Source organism: Salmo trutta, chromosome 18, assembly GCF_901001165.1.
Source record: "Salmo trutta chromosome 18, fSalTru1.1, whole genome shotgun sequence".
NCBI classification, from domain to species: Eukaryota; Metazoa; Chordata; class Actinopteri; order Salmoniformes; family Salmonidae; genus Salmo; species Salmo trutta.
Window position 1 is genome coordinate 26,321,565 of NC_042974.1, and position 18,209 is coordinate 26,339,773.

The 18,209-nt window shown below is 43.5% G+C and overlaps 1 protein-coding gene across 3 annotated transcripts; it reads left to right on the top strand.

Moving 5' to 3' along the window:
- Positions 1–2,137: 2,137 nt before the first annotated feature.
- Positions 2,138–7,561, top strand: LOC115153084 (potassium voltage-gated channel subfamily G member 3). 3 transcript variants are annotated; one of them, XM_029698128.1, is made up of 2 exons: positions 2,138–3,068; positions 6,900–7,561. In XM_029698128.1, the coding sequence occupies exons 1-2, from the start codon at positions 2,413–2,415 to the stop codon at positions 7,543–7,545; spliced, it is 1,302 nt and encodes a 433-aa protein (XP_029553988.1). In that variant the 5' UTR covers positions 2,138–2,412; the 3' UTR covers positions 7,546–7,561. The 3 variants fall into 3 exon arrangements, 2 of the variants coding, with proteins under 2 accessions (XP_029553988.1, XP_029553989.1); XM_029698129.1 differs by having other exon boundaries at positions 2,138–3,035; XR_003867636.1 differs by lacking the exon at positions 2,138–3,068 and adding an exon at positions 3,736–4,889 and having other exon boundaries at positions 6,900–6,963.
- The last annotated feature ends 10,648 nt before the right edge of the window (positions 7,562–18,209 follow it).

The window sequence follows — 18,209 nt, forward strand, 5'->3', positions numbered from 1 at the left end:
TGATGGGGCAGCATTGTTTTCAGCTGTCCATAATGTATACTTTGGATGGCAGTACTGTTGTTTTTCTTCCGGATTCACTACGTAAATAAGCACCCTTGCACAGAAGCACATTTGTTGCTCCGCCATCTTTTTATTTGATAGAGGTTAGATGTTTTAGTTTAGCCTTCTGGCCTACTCTACGTGACAATACCTATAACCATTAAATTGGATTCTCTCAGGAACAGGTGCCGATTCGTTGCTGTTCACAATGGTGCTGAATCTCCAAGCATTCTGCAGCTTGTAGTTTGCGAATGCCTACAAATGTCACATCCACTGTATTTTTCCGGGAGGTCTCTTGAACTGTGGCAACATGCTCCCTCTAGCTGTGATTCTGTTAAAGACAAATACACTACATCACCTAAAGTATGTGGACACCGGCTCGTCGAACCTCTCATTCCAAAATCATGGGAATGAATATGGAGTTGCCCCCCACCTCTTCGCTATAACAGCCCCCACTCCTCTCACCAAAAGTATGTGGACACCTGCTCGTCAAACATCTCATTCCAAAATCAAGGATATTAATATGGAGTTGCCCCCCCACCCCTTTGCTATAAGAGCCCCCACTCTTCTGGAAAGGCTTTCCACTAGATATTGGAACATTGCTGTGGGGACTTGCTTCCATTTAGCCACAAGAGCATTAGTGAGGTTGGGCACTGATTTTCGGCGATTAGGCCTGGCTCGCAGTCAGTGTTCCAATTCATCCCAAAGGTATTCGATGGGTTGAGGTCAGGACTCTGTGCAGGTGAGTCAATTTCTTCCACACCAATCTCGACAAACCATTTCTGTATGGATCTCGCTTTGTGTACGGGGGCATTGTTATGCTGAAACAGGAAAGGGCCTTCCCCAAACTGTTGCCACAATATTGGAAGCATAGAATTGTCTAGAATGTCATTGTACGCTGTAGCGCTAAGATTTCCCTTCACTGGAACTAAGGGGCCTAGCCCGAACCATGAAAAACAGACCCAGATCATTATTCCTCCTCCACCAAACTTTACAGTTGGCACTATGCATTGGGCCAGGTAGCGTTTTCCTGGCATCCGCCAAACCCAGATTTGTGCGTCAGACTGACAGATGGGGAAGCGTGATTCGTCACTCCAGAGAACGCGTTTCCACTGCTCCGGATTCCAATGGCAACAAGCTTTACACCATTCCAGTCGAGTGGCATTGCGCATGGTGATCTTAGGCTTGTGTGCGGCTGCTCGGCCTTTAATGAAGTTCCCTACGAGCAGTTATTGTGCTCATGTTGCTTCCAAAGGCAGTTTGGAACTCTAGTGAACGTTGCAACCGAGGACAGATTATTTTTATGGGCTACGCGCTTCAGCACTTGGCGGTCCCGTTCGGTGAGCTTGTGCGGCTTACCACCTTGTGGCTGAGCCATCATTGCTCCTAGACATTTTCAATTCACAATAACAGCACTTACAGTTGACGGGTCAGCCCTATCAGGGCAGAAATTTGACAAACTGACTTGTTGGAAAGGTGGCCTCCTATGACGTTGCCACGTTGAAAGTCACTAAGCTCTACAGTACTGCCATTCTACTGACCTATGGAGGGCATGGCTGTGTGCTCGAATTTATACACGTGTCAGCAAACTGTGTGGCTGAAAAAGCCAAATCCACTAATTTGAAAGGGTGTCCACACAGTGTATCTCAGGTTTCTGAAGAGGAGAGCAATCATCCGTGACCGTGGCCCTTAGAAGATGAATTACCCGAAACATTGTAATAAACGTGGTGCTGCATATTGATGAAATACTTAAGTTACCATATGCCAATTTAATGAGAAGTACTTTTGTCAAAAAGCACATATGGGCTCACAGACTACTGTGATTAGGCCTATATTATTAATCATTTTACAGATAAAACGGAATACTATCGATTAACTCATAAAATGTGAAATAAATATATCCTGCTTGTGTAGAGGGTGGATCCCATCGATTGTAAAACGTGATCGTTTGCAATACATCGCGTGTCTTAAAGTGTGTGTGTGTGTGTGTGCGTGTGCGTGTGTGCGTGTGCGCGTGTGTGACATCACTACTGGGATCTGCACCCGGAGGACTAGTTTGGACACTGAGTAGAGCGGAACAACAGGCGCTCAGAACACCAGTGCGATGTCGCGCAAGGATTGAGTAGCGCGCTCTGTTACATAGTCCTCACGACACAACTCCAGTCGTCCAGATATATCTCTGTCAGAACAAGGAAAATGACGAAAAAGCTTGTAATAACGGCCAAACGCAATAGGGACGTATTGACTCCAATATTGGATTTGGAGAGGAATAAAGCACGATGGTTTTATAAGAAACTGGTGCCTTTTGGCGCTGTATAAAACGCACAGGGTGTCTTTTTCAGTACTCTACAAACACCTGTCAACAGCTGAAAGATGAAGTTTGGGAAGAGCATCTGTATCCTTAATGTGGGTGGCACAAAATATGCGTTCTCTAAGGAGGTGATAAAAGATTTCCCTCTGAGTAGAGTGAGCCGTTTGCACAAATGCGCCTCGGAGAAAGAAGTACTGGAAGTGTGCGACGACTATGATCGGGAACGGAACGAGTTTTTCTTTGATAGACACTCCGAGGCTTTTTGTTTCATCATGCTGTACGTGAAGTATGGGAAGCTACGGTTCGTCCCGCAGATGTGCGAGCTGTCATTCTACAACGAGATGATTTACTGGGGGCTGGAGAGCTCACACTTGGAGTTTTGCTGCCAGCGGAGACTGGATGATAGGATGTCCGACTCCTACATTCATTTCTCCGAAGAGGAAGACAAACTCGACGAAGAAATGAGGGGCGAGAATTTGGGGACTCGAGTGGTCACAGAGAGAGAGGATTCAAAGTGGCTGGAGAGAATGAGAAGGACTTTTGATGAACCGACTTCATCAGTCGCAGCACAAATCTTAGCTTCAGTGTCCGTTATATTTGTTATAGTGTCCATGGTGATGCTTTGTGCGAGTACTTTGCCAGATTGGAAAACCGCTGAGAACAACAGTGTGGTGGTGGAGCACAGGTACAATCCAGACTCTTTAGAGCATCCATCCGGGTATATATATGTCCTATCTTTTTATATATTTTTTTATATTTCCCCGTTATTTGATTGTCTGCAATGTCGTACATGCTTCTATGCCCTACTTCTCAGTATGGACCTCAAGAGATGCACAACGTGTTATTTATGCTGCTGTGAAGTACATTTTACACATACACATTTCAGGGCCGGCTCCAGGCATAAGCGACATAAGCAGTCGCTTAGGGTCCCTGGCCGCTAGGGGGCCACCGAACCCCAAAAAACTAAATTGGGGTCTCAACTTACTGTTGAGAGTTAGAATAGTTGAATACACAAGGTGTAACTTCGAAATCTGGTTATGTATCAGCAGTTTTTTTATTATTGTTTTATAAGTCACTGACAGTCACTCAATTATCCATGTCAGCTAACAATTGCTAGATTGGTAAATTAGTTTAGCCAGTTATCTAATCATGTCTGAATACAGATCGTGCTCAGTGGCCCTGACCTCAAGGGGGCCCTCAGTGATTTTTTTAATCATTCTCACTTAGATATCATTGATATGGTATAAGTCATGGCAAAATGAGTAGAATTGCAGAAAATTTGCTTTAAAAAAAAAAAATAATAAATACACACCATGGCAAAATGGGTAGAATTGCAGGAAATGTGCTTTAAAACGGCAACATTTTCTCTACGACCCATGGCAAAATGTGTAGCTTTGCAGGATTTTTTTTCTTTCTCTCCGTCATCAAGAGGGGAGCCATTAAGGGGGGCCTCACAACCAAATCATGCTTAGGGCCCCCAAAAGTCTAGATTCGGTTCTGCACATCTGTATCTTTTAGAACTCATGCTAATTTAGAAGTTTGTAATGTTGTATTATGCATATGATACAATCTCGAAATCTCAGGGGTGTATTAGGCCTACTACACCAGTCCTGACTACAGCTGTCCCGGTGGGGAAGGGGACAGAGGAGGCGCTGAGTGTTTAACAAAGTTCAATGTCAAGGGAGCTTCTGGTCTGATTTTACCAAGTGAACAACACATTTCATGTGGCAAAGTCTCCATTTTCTATGTCGGCCAATTGTCATTACAGTATGACATATTACACACTGTTAGCTTAAAGGTGTTCAAACTAAATGTTCATTGCCATAAGCACCACTGTCCCTTGCACTATTTTCATTTTTGTCTCTGAGTTCTCAATTGTTATGCATTTTATCTTTCAGCACAAACACATCATAGTCTTTAACGCAAGAGAGGCTGAAGAACTTCACAAGTAGGAGCGTTGCCTCTTGTAACAGACAATACATGTTTACAGTGATGCAGTTACATTTCCTGCCTTAATCTATCATGAGTTGTTACTGTTTTTGCTCCCTTTTGGATAAGCGTGTACAGTATGTATCGCTAACTGTCCTAGGTGCTGATTTTAGTGGCATCCGACAGTATCTGTCCAAGGTGCTGTTTTTTTTGTGGCATTCTACACTAGACCTAGAGTACCTGGCCAATGTGCGAATTTTAGTGGTAGCCTACTACAATATTCAGGCCTGTCCATTTTGAACGTGCTGATTCCTGGGAGAGTAGGCCTACTATTGTCATAGGAGACCATCAAGGAGACAGATGATAATAACAATGTATTGCTGTTTCTTGGTGTAATACACTGTCAGTCTCATGTCTACTTTTTTTTTAAAGAATTTTGATGTTTTGAAGGAGATTAGAACATACATCAATACATATAACTGTGTCAGCCAATACTTCTGTCCATTTGTGTACAGAGCTGTTTGTCAGCCCTTTCTTGTCTGCTCTCACTCTGCTCTTTAACCTGTGTGTCTGTCTTGTATCCATGACTGCCACGCGGACCGCTCTCAAGGTATTGGTACCTGAAAGGCACCCAACAGTATCAGTGTGTGTGTGTGTGTGTGCGTGCATACAATTGTAGGTAATGCAGGTAGGTGTTGTTCTAAGTAAATGGTGGGAGGTTATGGTTGTACCTGATTCACTTCCCTTTTAAATGGGCAAATGTTGTATTAAAGTGAGCAGGACATCACAAGGTAATACAGTAAAGGGGACTTCCATTCTACTCAAAGAACTTTGGATGTACTGAGCCCTTGCACCAAGCCCTCACCTGAATGCAAATTACAAAAGTTTATATTTGGTCAAAATGAAATATTTGTCAGCATGTCATTGACCCAAGGCAAGAATGCTTTATGTATAGCAGGTTGGGAAAAAATGACTAATTGATGATAGCGACAGTGACCCCTCAACATCACCACAAAACAATTACGTGAGATTATTGAGTGTATAATTTATAGTTGGAAAATATGAACAACATGAATCAATATTGCATTCATTGAGAAAGGTCATCATAAATAAGATGTCATGTTGTATGAGATATCCGAATTCATTCATATCAGCATTTGAGAACAGCATATTTTTGATAGACTACACTGTAACTGGCTTTTGAATGGCTGACCTCAATCCCTCGTTACAGCCCTACCTTTACACGGAACATTTGTGTCAGCCTGTCCTCCCCCTCTCTAAACTTAATAGGCATGCTCAGGGCTCAGTCTCAACCAGGTCTGACTTGCCTTTAATTCATGGTAGAATTGAGGGAAAAGAAGCCTCCAAAATCCCTGATCAGTATGCTTCTACCATCCTCTTTCCCTGGAGCTGCAATACATCTGTCCGTATTCCTTAAAGTCACCTCAAAGCCCTCAAGGCCCAGGAATGGTCTCGGAATCAAATGAATGTCGAAAAACGTGCATGCCAGTTTCGTTTGTCATTTGTTGCTGTTACAGTGCCTTCAGAAAGTATTCAAACCCCTTGACTTTTTCCACATTTTGTTGTGTTACAGCCTGAATTTAAAATCAATTAAATTGAGACTTTGTGTCACTGGCCTACACACAATACCCCATAATGTCAATGTGAAATTATGTTTTTAGAACATTTTACAAATGAATTCTAAATGAAAATCTGAAATATCTTGAGTCAATAAGTATTCAACTCCTTTGTTGCGGCAAGACTAAATAAAGTTCAGGAGTAAAAATGAGCTTAACAAGTCAGTCGCGTGCAATAATAGTGTTTAACATGATTTTTGAATGACTACCTCATTGCTGTACCCCACACATACAATTATCTGTAAGGTCCCTCAGTCGAGCAGTGAATTTCAAACACAGATTAAACCACAAAGACTAGAAAGGTTTTCCAATGCCTCGCAAAGAAGGGCACCTATTGGTAGATGGGTAAAAATAAATCTGACATTGAATATCTCTTAGAGCATGGTGAAGTTATTAAATCATTGCATGTAGAAAAAACTATAATACTGTAAATTACAACCTGACCTTAAAAGGCAGAATACCTTCTGCATGTTCTGGAATTAAATTACAACAGGATTACGTTGTGAAAGTGTCTATATTGCATATCGTGTCAATAAGGCATAAGGCTCCAAGAATATAGCCTACCAGCTGTTTGAGAGTTATCAATTTGGTGAGACTGAAGCGTGCTATGAGTCGCTGGTCAATCAAGACCCACTATCGATACAGTAAAACAGTGTTGTATAAGTGATTGACGGCTCTCTTCTTCAATAGAACTTCACTTTCCCACTGCTCCTACATTCAAAGAAAATTTCACCCAATGAATAGACCCTAACGCTCAATAAACCCTTTAAGGAGCCCTTCAGTGAAAATGTTCTAACTGGAAACAAAAAATGGGTTCTACCTTGAACCAAAAAGGTTTCTGCTACCTCGATAGCCGTAGCTACTTTTTTCTCTTACGACTGTAATGTCTGCAGTCCATTGCTTGTAGATATAGTGTGTAGACCTGTAGTGGAATCCCCTTCTCTCCTTCTTGCGTTAACTCTGCCTGGTTCTCCCTCCCACAGGATCATCGAGGCTGTGTGTATCAGCTGGTTCACCGCCGAGTGCATCGTGCGCTTCATTGTGTCGCGGGATAAGTGCGAGTTTGTCAAACGGCCCCTCAACATCATCGACCTACTAGCCATCACGCCCTACTACATCTCCATCTCCATGACGATGCTGACAGGCGAGAACTCGCAGCTGCAGAGGGCGGGTGTCACCCTGCGTGTCCTGCGCATGATGCGCATCTTCTGGGTGATCAAGCTGGCCCGTCACTTCCTGGGCCTGCAGACTCTAGGGCTGACACTGAGGCGCTGCTACCGGGAGATGGTGATGCTGCTGCTGTTCATCTGCGTGCCCATGGCCATATTCAGTGCTCTAGCCCAGCTGCTGGAGCATGGCCTGGACTTGGAGTCGCCCAACGAGGACTTCGCCAGCATCCCTGCCGCCTGCTGGTGGGTTATTATCTCCATGACCACTGTGGGCTATGGAGACATGTACCCCATCACCGTGCCTGGGCGAGTGCTGGGTGGCCTGTGCGTGGTGAGCGGCATCGTGCTCCTGGCACTACCCATCACCTTCATCTACCACAGCTTCGTGCAGTGCTACCATGAGCTCAAGTTCCGTTCGGCCCGCTGCACGCGGAGCCTGTCCGCAGAGTTTCTCAACTGAGGGACCACTGACGTTGCAGGAGGGTTAATGGGGGGGGGGGGGGGGGGCACCGCTCGCTACTCCCCGACACCTCTTCAGAGACCTGCGTCCAACCCTAGAACTGTGTATTTATCTGAAACGTGGCCTCTTTCATTGTCTCACACGTATTTTGTTGATGTATCCCTCATCTTTGAACATCAGTTGCTGTGGTTATGGGTTTTGAGGTTTGCATACAGCACAGCCTTCAACAGTAAAGTCCAAGTAAGAAGCAATGGAACCTGATGGGAACTAGGACAGTTTCCACAGCTGCCATGGTGACAGTGGTTTTCGGGGCAGAGAGCATCTGGATCATGTCAGACCAGACAGAGGCCTTCACGTACTGTGGATTACACTGCTGGCTGGCATTCTTCTCTTCTCATATGGCGACATGCAACAAAAGGGATTTGAGTTTTAATGTCATTTTCAATCCCACTCCCTGACAGTGGCACAGTGTGGGAGATGGAAGGAAGAATTTTGCTTCTCTTTCTTAGATCATTTATTTATATTATTCCGTCGGCCAGTGAGTGAACAATAATGCATTTCAAAGAACCAAAGTGTATCAGTACAGTGTACACTGTATGTTCCCTTTAATCTTTCACCTGCAATGCTCACCTTTCTGCTTTTATCTTGCGTACACAAACCTGACAGATATAAAGAGCACATCACTTTGTGAATTTGAATGAGCCTATTTACAACTCAAACATGGTCACATTCTAAACCTATTACCTATTCCCCCTGAAAACCAACCAATGCAAAATGGCTATGAAATGTATTTGTCGCAGAAACCAAGGGGGAGGGGTTTAACAAGAATGAGTACAATATTGTGTGGGTCTGTCAGCTCAGCTGTGTAGGCAGGTCTGTAATGTGGAACACCGAGCCACAGAGCGAGAGTGTGTCATGGAGAGACGGGTGGTTCAGCTGACACTGTGCAGTGTAGTGAGGAGAGGGCATGCATGCCTCAGCCTCGGGAGCGCTGCGAGTCTTCTGACTGGAGGAGTGTAACCATTTGTGGCTGGTGTCAAAACCTTGGTAGCCTCTGCCTGTTTCAACAAAGGCACTCGGCATGCCCATCCCCACCACCCTCCTCAGTACTGTATGTCAAAACCACCACAGCCTTGGTAGGCACTCCTCTCAATGTTGTTGTCTGGCCCACCTGCTTCTCCTCGACATACTGTCGACGCCATGTTTGAGTGGCTGGTGTGATGCATTCCGCCTCCTCTCCTGCCAGAGTGAATTCGGTTGAATCTGAAAAGCTTTCATCATGCCTTCACTCATTTCTATGGTGGGGTTTTGGGAATCAGATCCTCAAGTGTTCTCTTCACATCAGCCTGCTTCAGGGTATACAACCTGTGATCGCTAACAAGCACCATCTCTCTTCTCTCAGATTGTCGATAGCTGTGTTTGCTCTAGCACTTGGTTTTAGTATTTGCTAACAGAATCTGTATTTTGAACCAAAGCAGTTTTATATCTTCCGGAAGCACTTTATATAGTGGGAGCATTTGACAGTTCATCAAGTCAGTGACGAATGTATATGGGCCTTATTGTGTGTTCTATTTCAGGGTTTCTCGAGCTCGGTCCCGTTTGTTTTTTTTTTGCCCTAGGACCACACAGCTGATTCCAATAAGCAACTCATCATCAAGCTTTGATTATTTGAAATCAGATGTGTAGTGCTAGGGCAAAAAACAAAATGTGCACCCAAGGGGGGCACAGGACCGAGTTTGGGAAACCCTGGTCTATTTGATGTGCTCGGTAGTCACCGCTGGGAATACCAGTCTAATTGTACTAGTAATGCTGGTTCTGTTGATACAGATTTGGTGTTCCTATGCTTTGTCCTCAGTGTAATGGTTTCCACTGGCTGCAGACAGCCCCATCTGCTCTGTCTGATCTGCCCTGGCTTTTATTTGGCTGCTTTTCCAAACACAGCAGTCACACTACTTTAACTGTGTTGAATATGTTGAATATTGATGGGATAAGATTGATTAAACTCGGGCCTCCCGAGTGGCGCAGCAGTCTAGGCATCACTATAGGTCCGGGTTCGATCCCGGGCTGTGTCACAGCTGGCCGTGACCAGGAGACCCATGTGGTGGTGCACAATTGACCCACGTCGTCCAGGTTAGGGGAGGGTTTGGGATGTCCGCATCCCATCATGCTCTAGCGACTCCCTGTGGCGGGCTGGCCGTATGCATGCTGACTTCAGTCGCCAGATGTACGGTGTTTCCTCCGACACATTGGTGCGGCTGGCTTCTGGGTTAAGGGAGCAGTATGCCAAGAAACAGTGCAGCTTGGCGGGGTTGTGTTTCGGAGGACACATGGCTCTCGACCTTTGCCTCTCCTGAGTTCATACGGGAGTTGCAGCAATGGGACAAGACTGTAACTACCAATTGGGGAGAAAAATATAAGATTGATTGAACTCGTTTTTTCAGACCGTACTTTTTGGGAATCAGGCACTTGAAAGAGAAAAGCCTTGACTAGACTTAGTTGACCTTTGAAAAAATGTGACTTGCATTATGTTAGCATGAAGGGAAAGGAATAAGGGTGTTGTTCAGAGGTATTGCAATAATATTATGGCAAATGTCTCCAGGAGAAGAGTTGGTCAAAACCAACACACAGAATGAGGTGCAATATCACACCAAAAGGCCTGATATTTGAGAGGAAACAACTTAAGTATTCGCTTTGAGAGCGCGAGTACACAATGAGTTTTGAACCTGAAGGGAACTGGCAGGTTCAAACCTGAACGTAGCCTATCCCTGTCAGCAACAAGACCCTCCTCATCTACGGGAATAATTTACTATCACTTTCTCTTGTCAACATTCACACCGACATTTAATTATCTCTGCTCTCAGTAAAAAAACTCACAGGAAGTCACATTGCTCCACGGCAATGAGGATTTATATATCTGACCAGCCTACTTTTCCCTGACAGAAATCCACATCAGTCAGATCTCCCTGGATTCCACTCCACTTAAGTGAATATTTCCACAAGATTCATCAGGGATTCTAACTGCTGCAGGGGGGACTGAGATTCTGACGCCATAAAAAATCCAAGCCATATATAGACTACAATAGCTGGATTTTCTCTAACCATACTCTCTCCCTCTTCTTAGTCTGTTTGTCTCTCTGTCCCTCTTTCTTTCTCTCTCTCACATGCACACACGCATGCACACATGCACGCACACACACACACAAAACGTCCCAGTGGTCACTACTAATGAGGCTCTTACCTGGAAGTGCCCATAACATGGGTAACCAACAATGGAGTGGATTTCACATGTATTTTGCCAATCAAAACTGCACATATAAAAAGTCAGAAAGTTCACCATGAAGGAAATGTCAGAGTAAATGCATTGTCACACATCTAAATCAAAGTGGGATTACAAGACAAATCAGGCAATAAAAACACATTTTGAGGAGATTGAACATGGTTCACTGGTTATAAGACCATTGAGTGACCTATTTAATGTATTTCTGACACCCTGTCACTGACATTGCTCTACTCAATGAAATGTACAAATATTCCACACCCCCACTCAGTGCAATCTTGATATTTGGACTGGGAACATATTACGTAAGTATCTCTGTTGTCATCACAATATGTATTTTGACATTGGACTAAAACTGTGAAAATGAATGCGAAGTGTGTGACAAGTAAATGTGGACCACTAGTGAGTTTGATCCCTTGTGAAATGAACGCTTCTGGAAAAGTTGCTGTTGTGTGGAGGATCAGGTATAAGGCAATGTGATTTTTGTTTTGTTGGAAGAAATGTTGTATTTCTGAATTTAGTATTTGAGAATAACTAAAGAATATTTCCACTACTGTAAACCCTTGTAGGACATATTTCCGTGCTCACGTTGGATGTAGTGGGGGCAAAAGTGACCCCCCATTTGTTACAAGACTTGATAAATAGTGACATTTCAGACAGGACCTGCAACTTCTGGATACTCTACAGTACTTTGTCACACCGAAACACCTTCTGTGGGCACCTTTAGCATATTGCTGCTTCAATAGAATGTACAATTGAAACAGTGCATAGGATATCTTTTGAAAAAATTGTTGTTTATGCAAGCCATATCTCCAAAATGATTATTGTTTTTTCCCTTATTTTTTATGAAACCAGCTATTTTGTATAGAGCTTATGTTGTTTACATATATAATGGTTATATGGTTGTATATAAATAAAGCTAATCTGTCTAATCTGTACGTTTGTCTGACTACATTTAGGCGTACATACCTGTACACGTTTGAGTTTACTTTACAATATCATAGAGTGGGGTAACACACATATTAGCCTCATATTCATTATTCTTAATGCAAAATACAGTAAGTAATTCATTTCAATGGAACCCATTTTATTTAATATATTACTTTAATAACAAATAAAACATTGTTCAAGGAGAACATTTTGGGTGATTGAAGTTTGAATAATGTATTTTTGACTCTGCATCTTAATTTACAGAGATACTTCGGGATTTTGTCAATTAAGCCCTTTGTCTACTTCCCCTGTGTGAAGTTTAAAGGAAATTGATAACTAGCGTTAGCACAATGACTGGCCTTCTATGAAAGGACGTCTATGGTAACAGCTGTTAGCATTGGCTCGTGAAACTACCTCCTAACTTCATACAGGACTCAGAGACATAAAAATGGTATCCACAAGTTCAGCTGACTCTGGGGAAGTAGATAAAAGGCTTCATTGCCAAAATGTGGAAGTATCCCTTTAACCAGGTATCCCTAAGTTGGCTGAAGGAACACATTTCCATTTATCACCACAACCATGAGAAGAGTTCCATCAGAGAAGGGGTCCAATGAGTTGGGGATGATTAAGTGGCCATGATATAGGGGAAGATTAGGGATCCCTACTCTTGTGACAGCACCATGACATTTGGTCATGACCAGATTCAGTATTTAGGTCTGTCCCCAATCATGAGGGTGACCACCAGTCCAGATGCATTGCCAACGGCAAGACAATGGACGCATTCCCCTGCTCAGACATTGCATGCTTCAACCAATGGTTGCGTGCCACGTAATCGACTGTGCAGTCGGGCACAAGATTGCTATAACATATGGGATGCGTTCCCCTGCTCAGACGTTGCATAGATCAGCCAATGGTTGTGTGCCATGTCATCGACTTTGTCATTGACTAACTGATTGCAATAACATGTGTTTAGCTGACACGTAAAATACCTATCCAGGCGTTGTATGATCTGGCAGGCATTAGCAATGCCTGGGCAGAGGAACGTGCCATGATGTGCTTGGCTGATATGTAAAATACCTATCAAGGCGTTGTATGATCTGGCATGTGTCAGAAACGCAGGGGCAGACGAACGCGCCCAACACCAGCAACATCTAGTCGAGGGCTCTCCAACCCTGTTCCTGAAGAGCTACACTCCTGTAGGTTTTGATCCAACCCTAGTTGTAACTAACCTCATTGTGTCACGGTTGTCAAAAGGAGGAGCGGACCAAAGTGCAGCGGGTGTGTCGTTCCACATTTTATTTATACTGTGAAACTACGCAATACATAAATAAACTGAATGACAAAAAAACAACAAACCGTGACGCAGAGGTGAAACATACACAACTCAAAATAAATCTCCCACAATTAGAGACAACAAGGACCAGCTGCCTCTAATTGGAGATCATCCCAAACAAAACCAACATAGAAATACAAAGCTAGAACATGAACATAGAAATACAAAACATAGAAAAACACCCCCTGTCACACCCTGACCTACTCTACCATAGAAAATAACACCTTACTATGGTCAGGACGTGACACATTGAGCTTATCAACCAGCAAATTATTACAATTTAATTATTTGTTACTGCTCTTTAATTATTTGTTACTTTTATTTGTTACTTTTTTGGGGGGTATTTTTCTCGAAACTGCATTGTTTGTTAAGGGCTTGTAAGTAAGCATTTCACTGTAAGGTCTACACCTGTTTTCGGCGCATGTGACAAATAACATTTGATTTGATTTTTCGATTAGGGTTGGAGTGAAAACCTACAGGAAGGAAGCTCTCCAGGAACAGGGTTGGAGAGCCCTGATCCAGTCACTTTCACAGCATATTGCAGGAGGATATGTGGACTCACTCAGGTTCTGCTGATGATAAAAGATGGGCAATGGTTCCAATAATTTTGGGTATTATATTCTCTATAGTCAATGACAGAGCCAGTGAGTATAAACATGCTGTAGCAGCTTCTTACCTAAATAAGATTTATTTATTACTTGATTTAATTATGACCACACTACATCTATCTTATTCCTACCCAAAGGGAACACCTGGAATGTCTTGTAGTTGGAGAAGGCAAGCTTGCAGGTCTACTGCAGTATCTGAGCCCTCTCTTCAGCTAACCGCTCCGGTTCGTGGTTTAACTTCGGCATATGAACATGAGCTCAGACAGGTAGGCTGCGAAGTCGAAAGGCGCTCAGGGATGCACCGCTTGTAGACTGGTCACACGGTGATGGCGGTGAGAAGTGAGGATGTGGCGATGGAGGATATGGAGAGATGGTTGGAGAAGCAACAGCTAGTTGGGATGAAATGGATAGTTGGGATGAAATGGATCGGGAAGGTGAGGATCAAGGACCTGAATGGTCTGTAGTGTAGAGTAATAGGAAAACGAGAGAAAGAGGTAAGTGAAGTAAAACTAGCCCGGTTCATCTGTATTTATTAGGGATTCAGCAGCTAATCTTCCTGGGGTGCAAACACATTAAGGCACTTACATTACAAATGAAACAAAAGATAAAACAGTACATCAACAATGAGTGGTGCAGCTGTCTAAGGCACTGCATCTCAGTGCCAAAGGCATCACTACAGACACCCTGGTTCGAATCCATGCATCAGTTACCTGATGTTGAATAGAGTCCCATGTAGTCATGGCTCTATGTAGTACTGTGTGCCTCCCTGTGTGCCTCCCATAGTCTGTTCTGGACTTGGGGATTGTGAAAAGAAATCTCGGGTGGCATGTCTTGAGGGGTATGCATGGGTGTCCGTGCTGTGTGCTAGTAGTTTAAACAGATAGCTCGGTGCATCCCTAATTGTCAAAGACTCCAGCCCCCCTAGTCATAGACTGTTCTCTCTGCTACCGCACGGCAAGTGGTACCGGAGCGCCAAGTCTAGGTCCAAGAGGCTTCTAAACAGCTTCTACCCCCAAGCCATAAGACTCCTGATCATCTAATCAAATGGCAACCCGGACTATATTCATCGCCCCCCCCCGCCCACCCTCTTCTACGCTGCTGCTACTCTGTTATTATCTATGCATAGTCACTTTAATAACTCCACCTACCTGTACATATTTCCTCAATTACCTCGACAGCGGTGCCCCCGCACATTTACTCTCCACCGGTACCTCCTGTATATAGCTTCGCTATTGTTATTTTACTGCTGCTCTTTAATTATTTGTTATTTTAATTTCAAACTTTTTAATTTGTATTTTTCTTAAAACTGCATTGTTGGTTATTAAGGGCTTGTAAGTATTTCACTGTAAGGTCTACACCTGTTGTATTCGGCGCATGTGACAAATGCGCCGATTTGATTTCAATAGTTATTATTCAGCTTGTCCCGACGGTGTCCAAGGTGTTTAGATTTCCTCACCCACGCCTCTAATACACGCCAATTGTAACTTTTTTCAGGTAGTGATACCTACTTCCCGGAGAGTAGTTAAGGTATAGGTGCCTAATAATTTATTCACAGGACCTGATACCTGCTATTAATAAAAACCATACTGAAGCATCTGCCTATTTACTACTGGAGAATACGGGAGACCTAATGTCTTATACCAGCGTCACGCTTCAAATATCACTGTTGTTGACAACACACGTTATGAGAATTACTCACAGTTGTCTTACTATTTCCACATAATTTGTCACGGTTCCCTGTTCCAATAGGGCATTAACCTTCTATTGCCCATCCACATTCCCACTCACTGACAATGTTTCATCTTTAAACACAGATATCCTCGGATATCTCCTATTCTACACCGTATGCACTTCCTTCCTTTGTCCTTCTACATGGACTACTTCTCTACAAGTTACCGTGCTAGTACACAAGCCTGACAATTTATCCAAAAACACACGCATGGCCTCACGGCCACCACAGCTGGGCTTTCACCCCCCACCTTGCGGGTCTAACAGAGAACCAACCCCACTCGGGATTTACCTCCTAGGACTTACCCTCCTCAGGGACCACCCTGCTCGGGCTTACCTTCCGGGACTTACCCTATACCATAAATCTACGACTGGTTGTAACACAATGGGACTTCTGAATAAGCTCAGGCTTTCTAGGTCCGTATCCTATCATTTGTATTCAGCCTACAACTCTCATCTCCCCAAGATGTCAGAATGAGTGGTAACAGGTGTCGGAACTGTGCATACCTTGTTTTTGGAGCCGGCTCTTGCTCCACTGATTCGGACTCTAAATCGTGGTGAATCCTGCCATCAACGCCAACTGTTTGTTCAGAACCTAACAGAGTAAAACTCAAACGGACGACTAGAAAAAGCTCAAACCAAGCTTATTCACCCCAGTGGTTGCCTCAGCTGCAAGCACATATAGCACATGATCAAACAAGCATTTATATGTCAAGATGAGACTAGGGGTTTAACTTTTCAGAACTGCTATTTGTTCCCCACTTCTGCCTAAATGTTGCGCTGTTGTCTTCGCAGTCTGCTAGCAGTTCCTCTTCATCATTGCTACAAACACACAAACAGAGTGAGTTAGCTATATCGACAATTCTATTTTTAGTAATGGAATGTTTTCCAGACAAGGGTGGAATAGATGGCTACCAGATTGAACTACACTTATTTGCTAACATTAGTTAACGTTAGTCAAAGAACGAACAAACAAACATGTTCACTCTGCTGAAGTTACCAGTGTAGCAGTGACTACCATGGCATAGGCTATATTGATTGACAGTGTGTATCCAAAAGTTAGCTATATGATTTAGCTGATGGCTTTCAGAGTTCAATAGAGGCCTGTAATGTTAGCTAGCTAACTTACCTAGTCCAGCTAGGCTAGCATGCTAGCTAACATTACATTACCTCTGATCGAGAATCTTCTGTTTTGTTGTGAAGGGAAAAAACGATAGCATCACATCACTTCTTAGCTGTCATCGAAATGGATTCTTTCTGATAATCTTTGGTCACTGTAAGCATCATTCTTGATAGCTGCAAGCCACTGGCAGCATCAGGGTAAATCTCTGCTAGGTAAAACAGTGATAGCTCATTTTTTGTGCTTGTTTGTAATTAGCACAGCCAGACACACAACACCACATGGGTATGATGACAAACGTTGCCTAGAGAAGTTCTGAGATTAATGTGTGTTGGTCATTCAAAGTAAACAATTATCCAACTTCGTAGGCACGCCCCATCTACCTAGCAGGGTGGTATCTGCATTTGTTGGACTTTGTGGTTCACTATGAACAGCCGAATACACTGGAAGTCAAAACTTCCCGATCCTACCAGTGAAATTATAATGCACCCGTTCTAGGTTGTGGTTTGGACGTAACGTTGCTAATATAGTGACTTCATGCTGTGGCAGAACCAGGGTTAAATTTCCCATTAAAGTGAACTTTCAAAATGGTTCTACTTCATATTCATAATCTCCAGCACCACCTCAACATCAACATATGTGAAAATGGCACGTTTCTATGTTTTATAGTTAAAAAGATACAGGAAGATAAGTGTTTCCAATGACATCATAAACTAATCAGTAGGCAATCAGTAGGCAATGCCTACTCGCAATTGGTCAAAATCACACAATGCATGAGTGGTGCAGCGGTCTAAGGCACTGCATCGCAGTGCTGTGTCTCCACTACAGCCTGGGGTTTGATTCCAGACTGTATCACAGCCGGCCGTGACCGGGAGCCCCATAGGGCAATGCACAATTGGCCCAGAGCTGTCCAGGTTAGGGGAGGGTTTGGCTGGGGGGCTTTCCTTGGCTCATCGTGCTCTAGCGACTCCTTGTGGTGGGCCGGGCCCCTGCAAGTTGACTTTTGTCTTCAGTTGAATGGTGTTTCCTTCGAAACATTGGTGCAGCTAGCTTCAGGGTTAAGCAAGCATTGTATTAAGAAGCAGCACAGCATGGCGGGTCATGTTTCGGATGATGTCTCGACCTTCGCCTCTCCTGAGCCAATTGCGGAGTTGCAGCAATGAGACAAGATTGTAACCAGCAATTGGATATCATGAAATTTGGGAGAAAAAAATGGGTAAATTTACAACAACAACAAAAAGCACGATGAACACCGATGTCATTGGAAAAACATATCTTCCTCTATCTTTTTTTTACTACAAAACATAAACGCACCATTTTTACATATGTTGATGTTGTGGTGCTGGAGATGATGAATTTGAAAAAACGATGTAGTTTCCCTTTAAAGAAAATGTTCAAGGAATGGGGCTAGAGAGGCCCAGATATAATCACTAGTGCTTCTAATAGTCCTGCCATGGTTTCGAAGCCTGTTCAGAAATCTTGCTTCCATAAATGTGCTGTGTCAAAGGACACTTTGATAGTAAGTAAAATTCACTTCATAGCTTTCATTGGAAAGGTTATCAACACGACTCAGAATGTGGAAAGCAGAAATACCAGGTTGAACATAGTAACAGAGTTACAGTATTAGGGGTAACAAATGACTGTCTACATGTTTTTTTGAATGCTGAA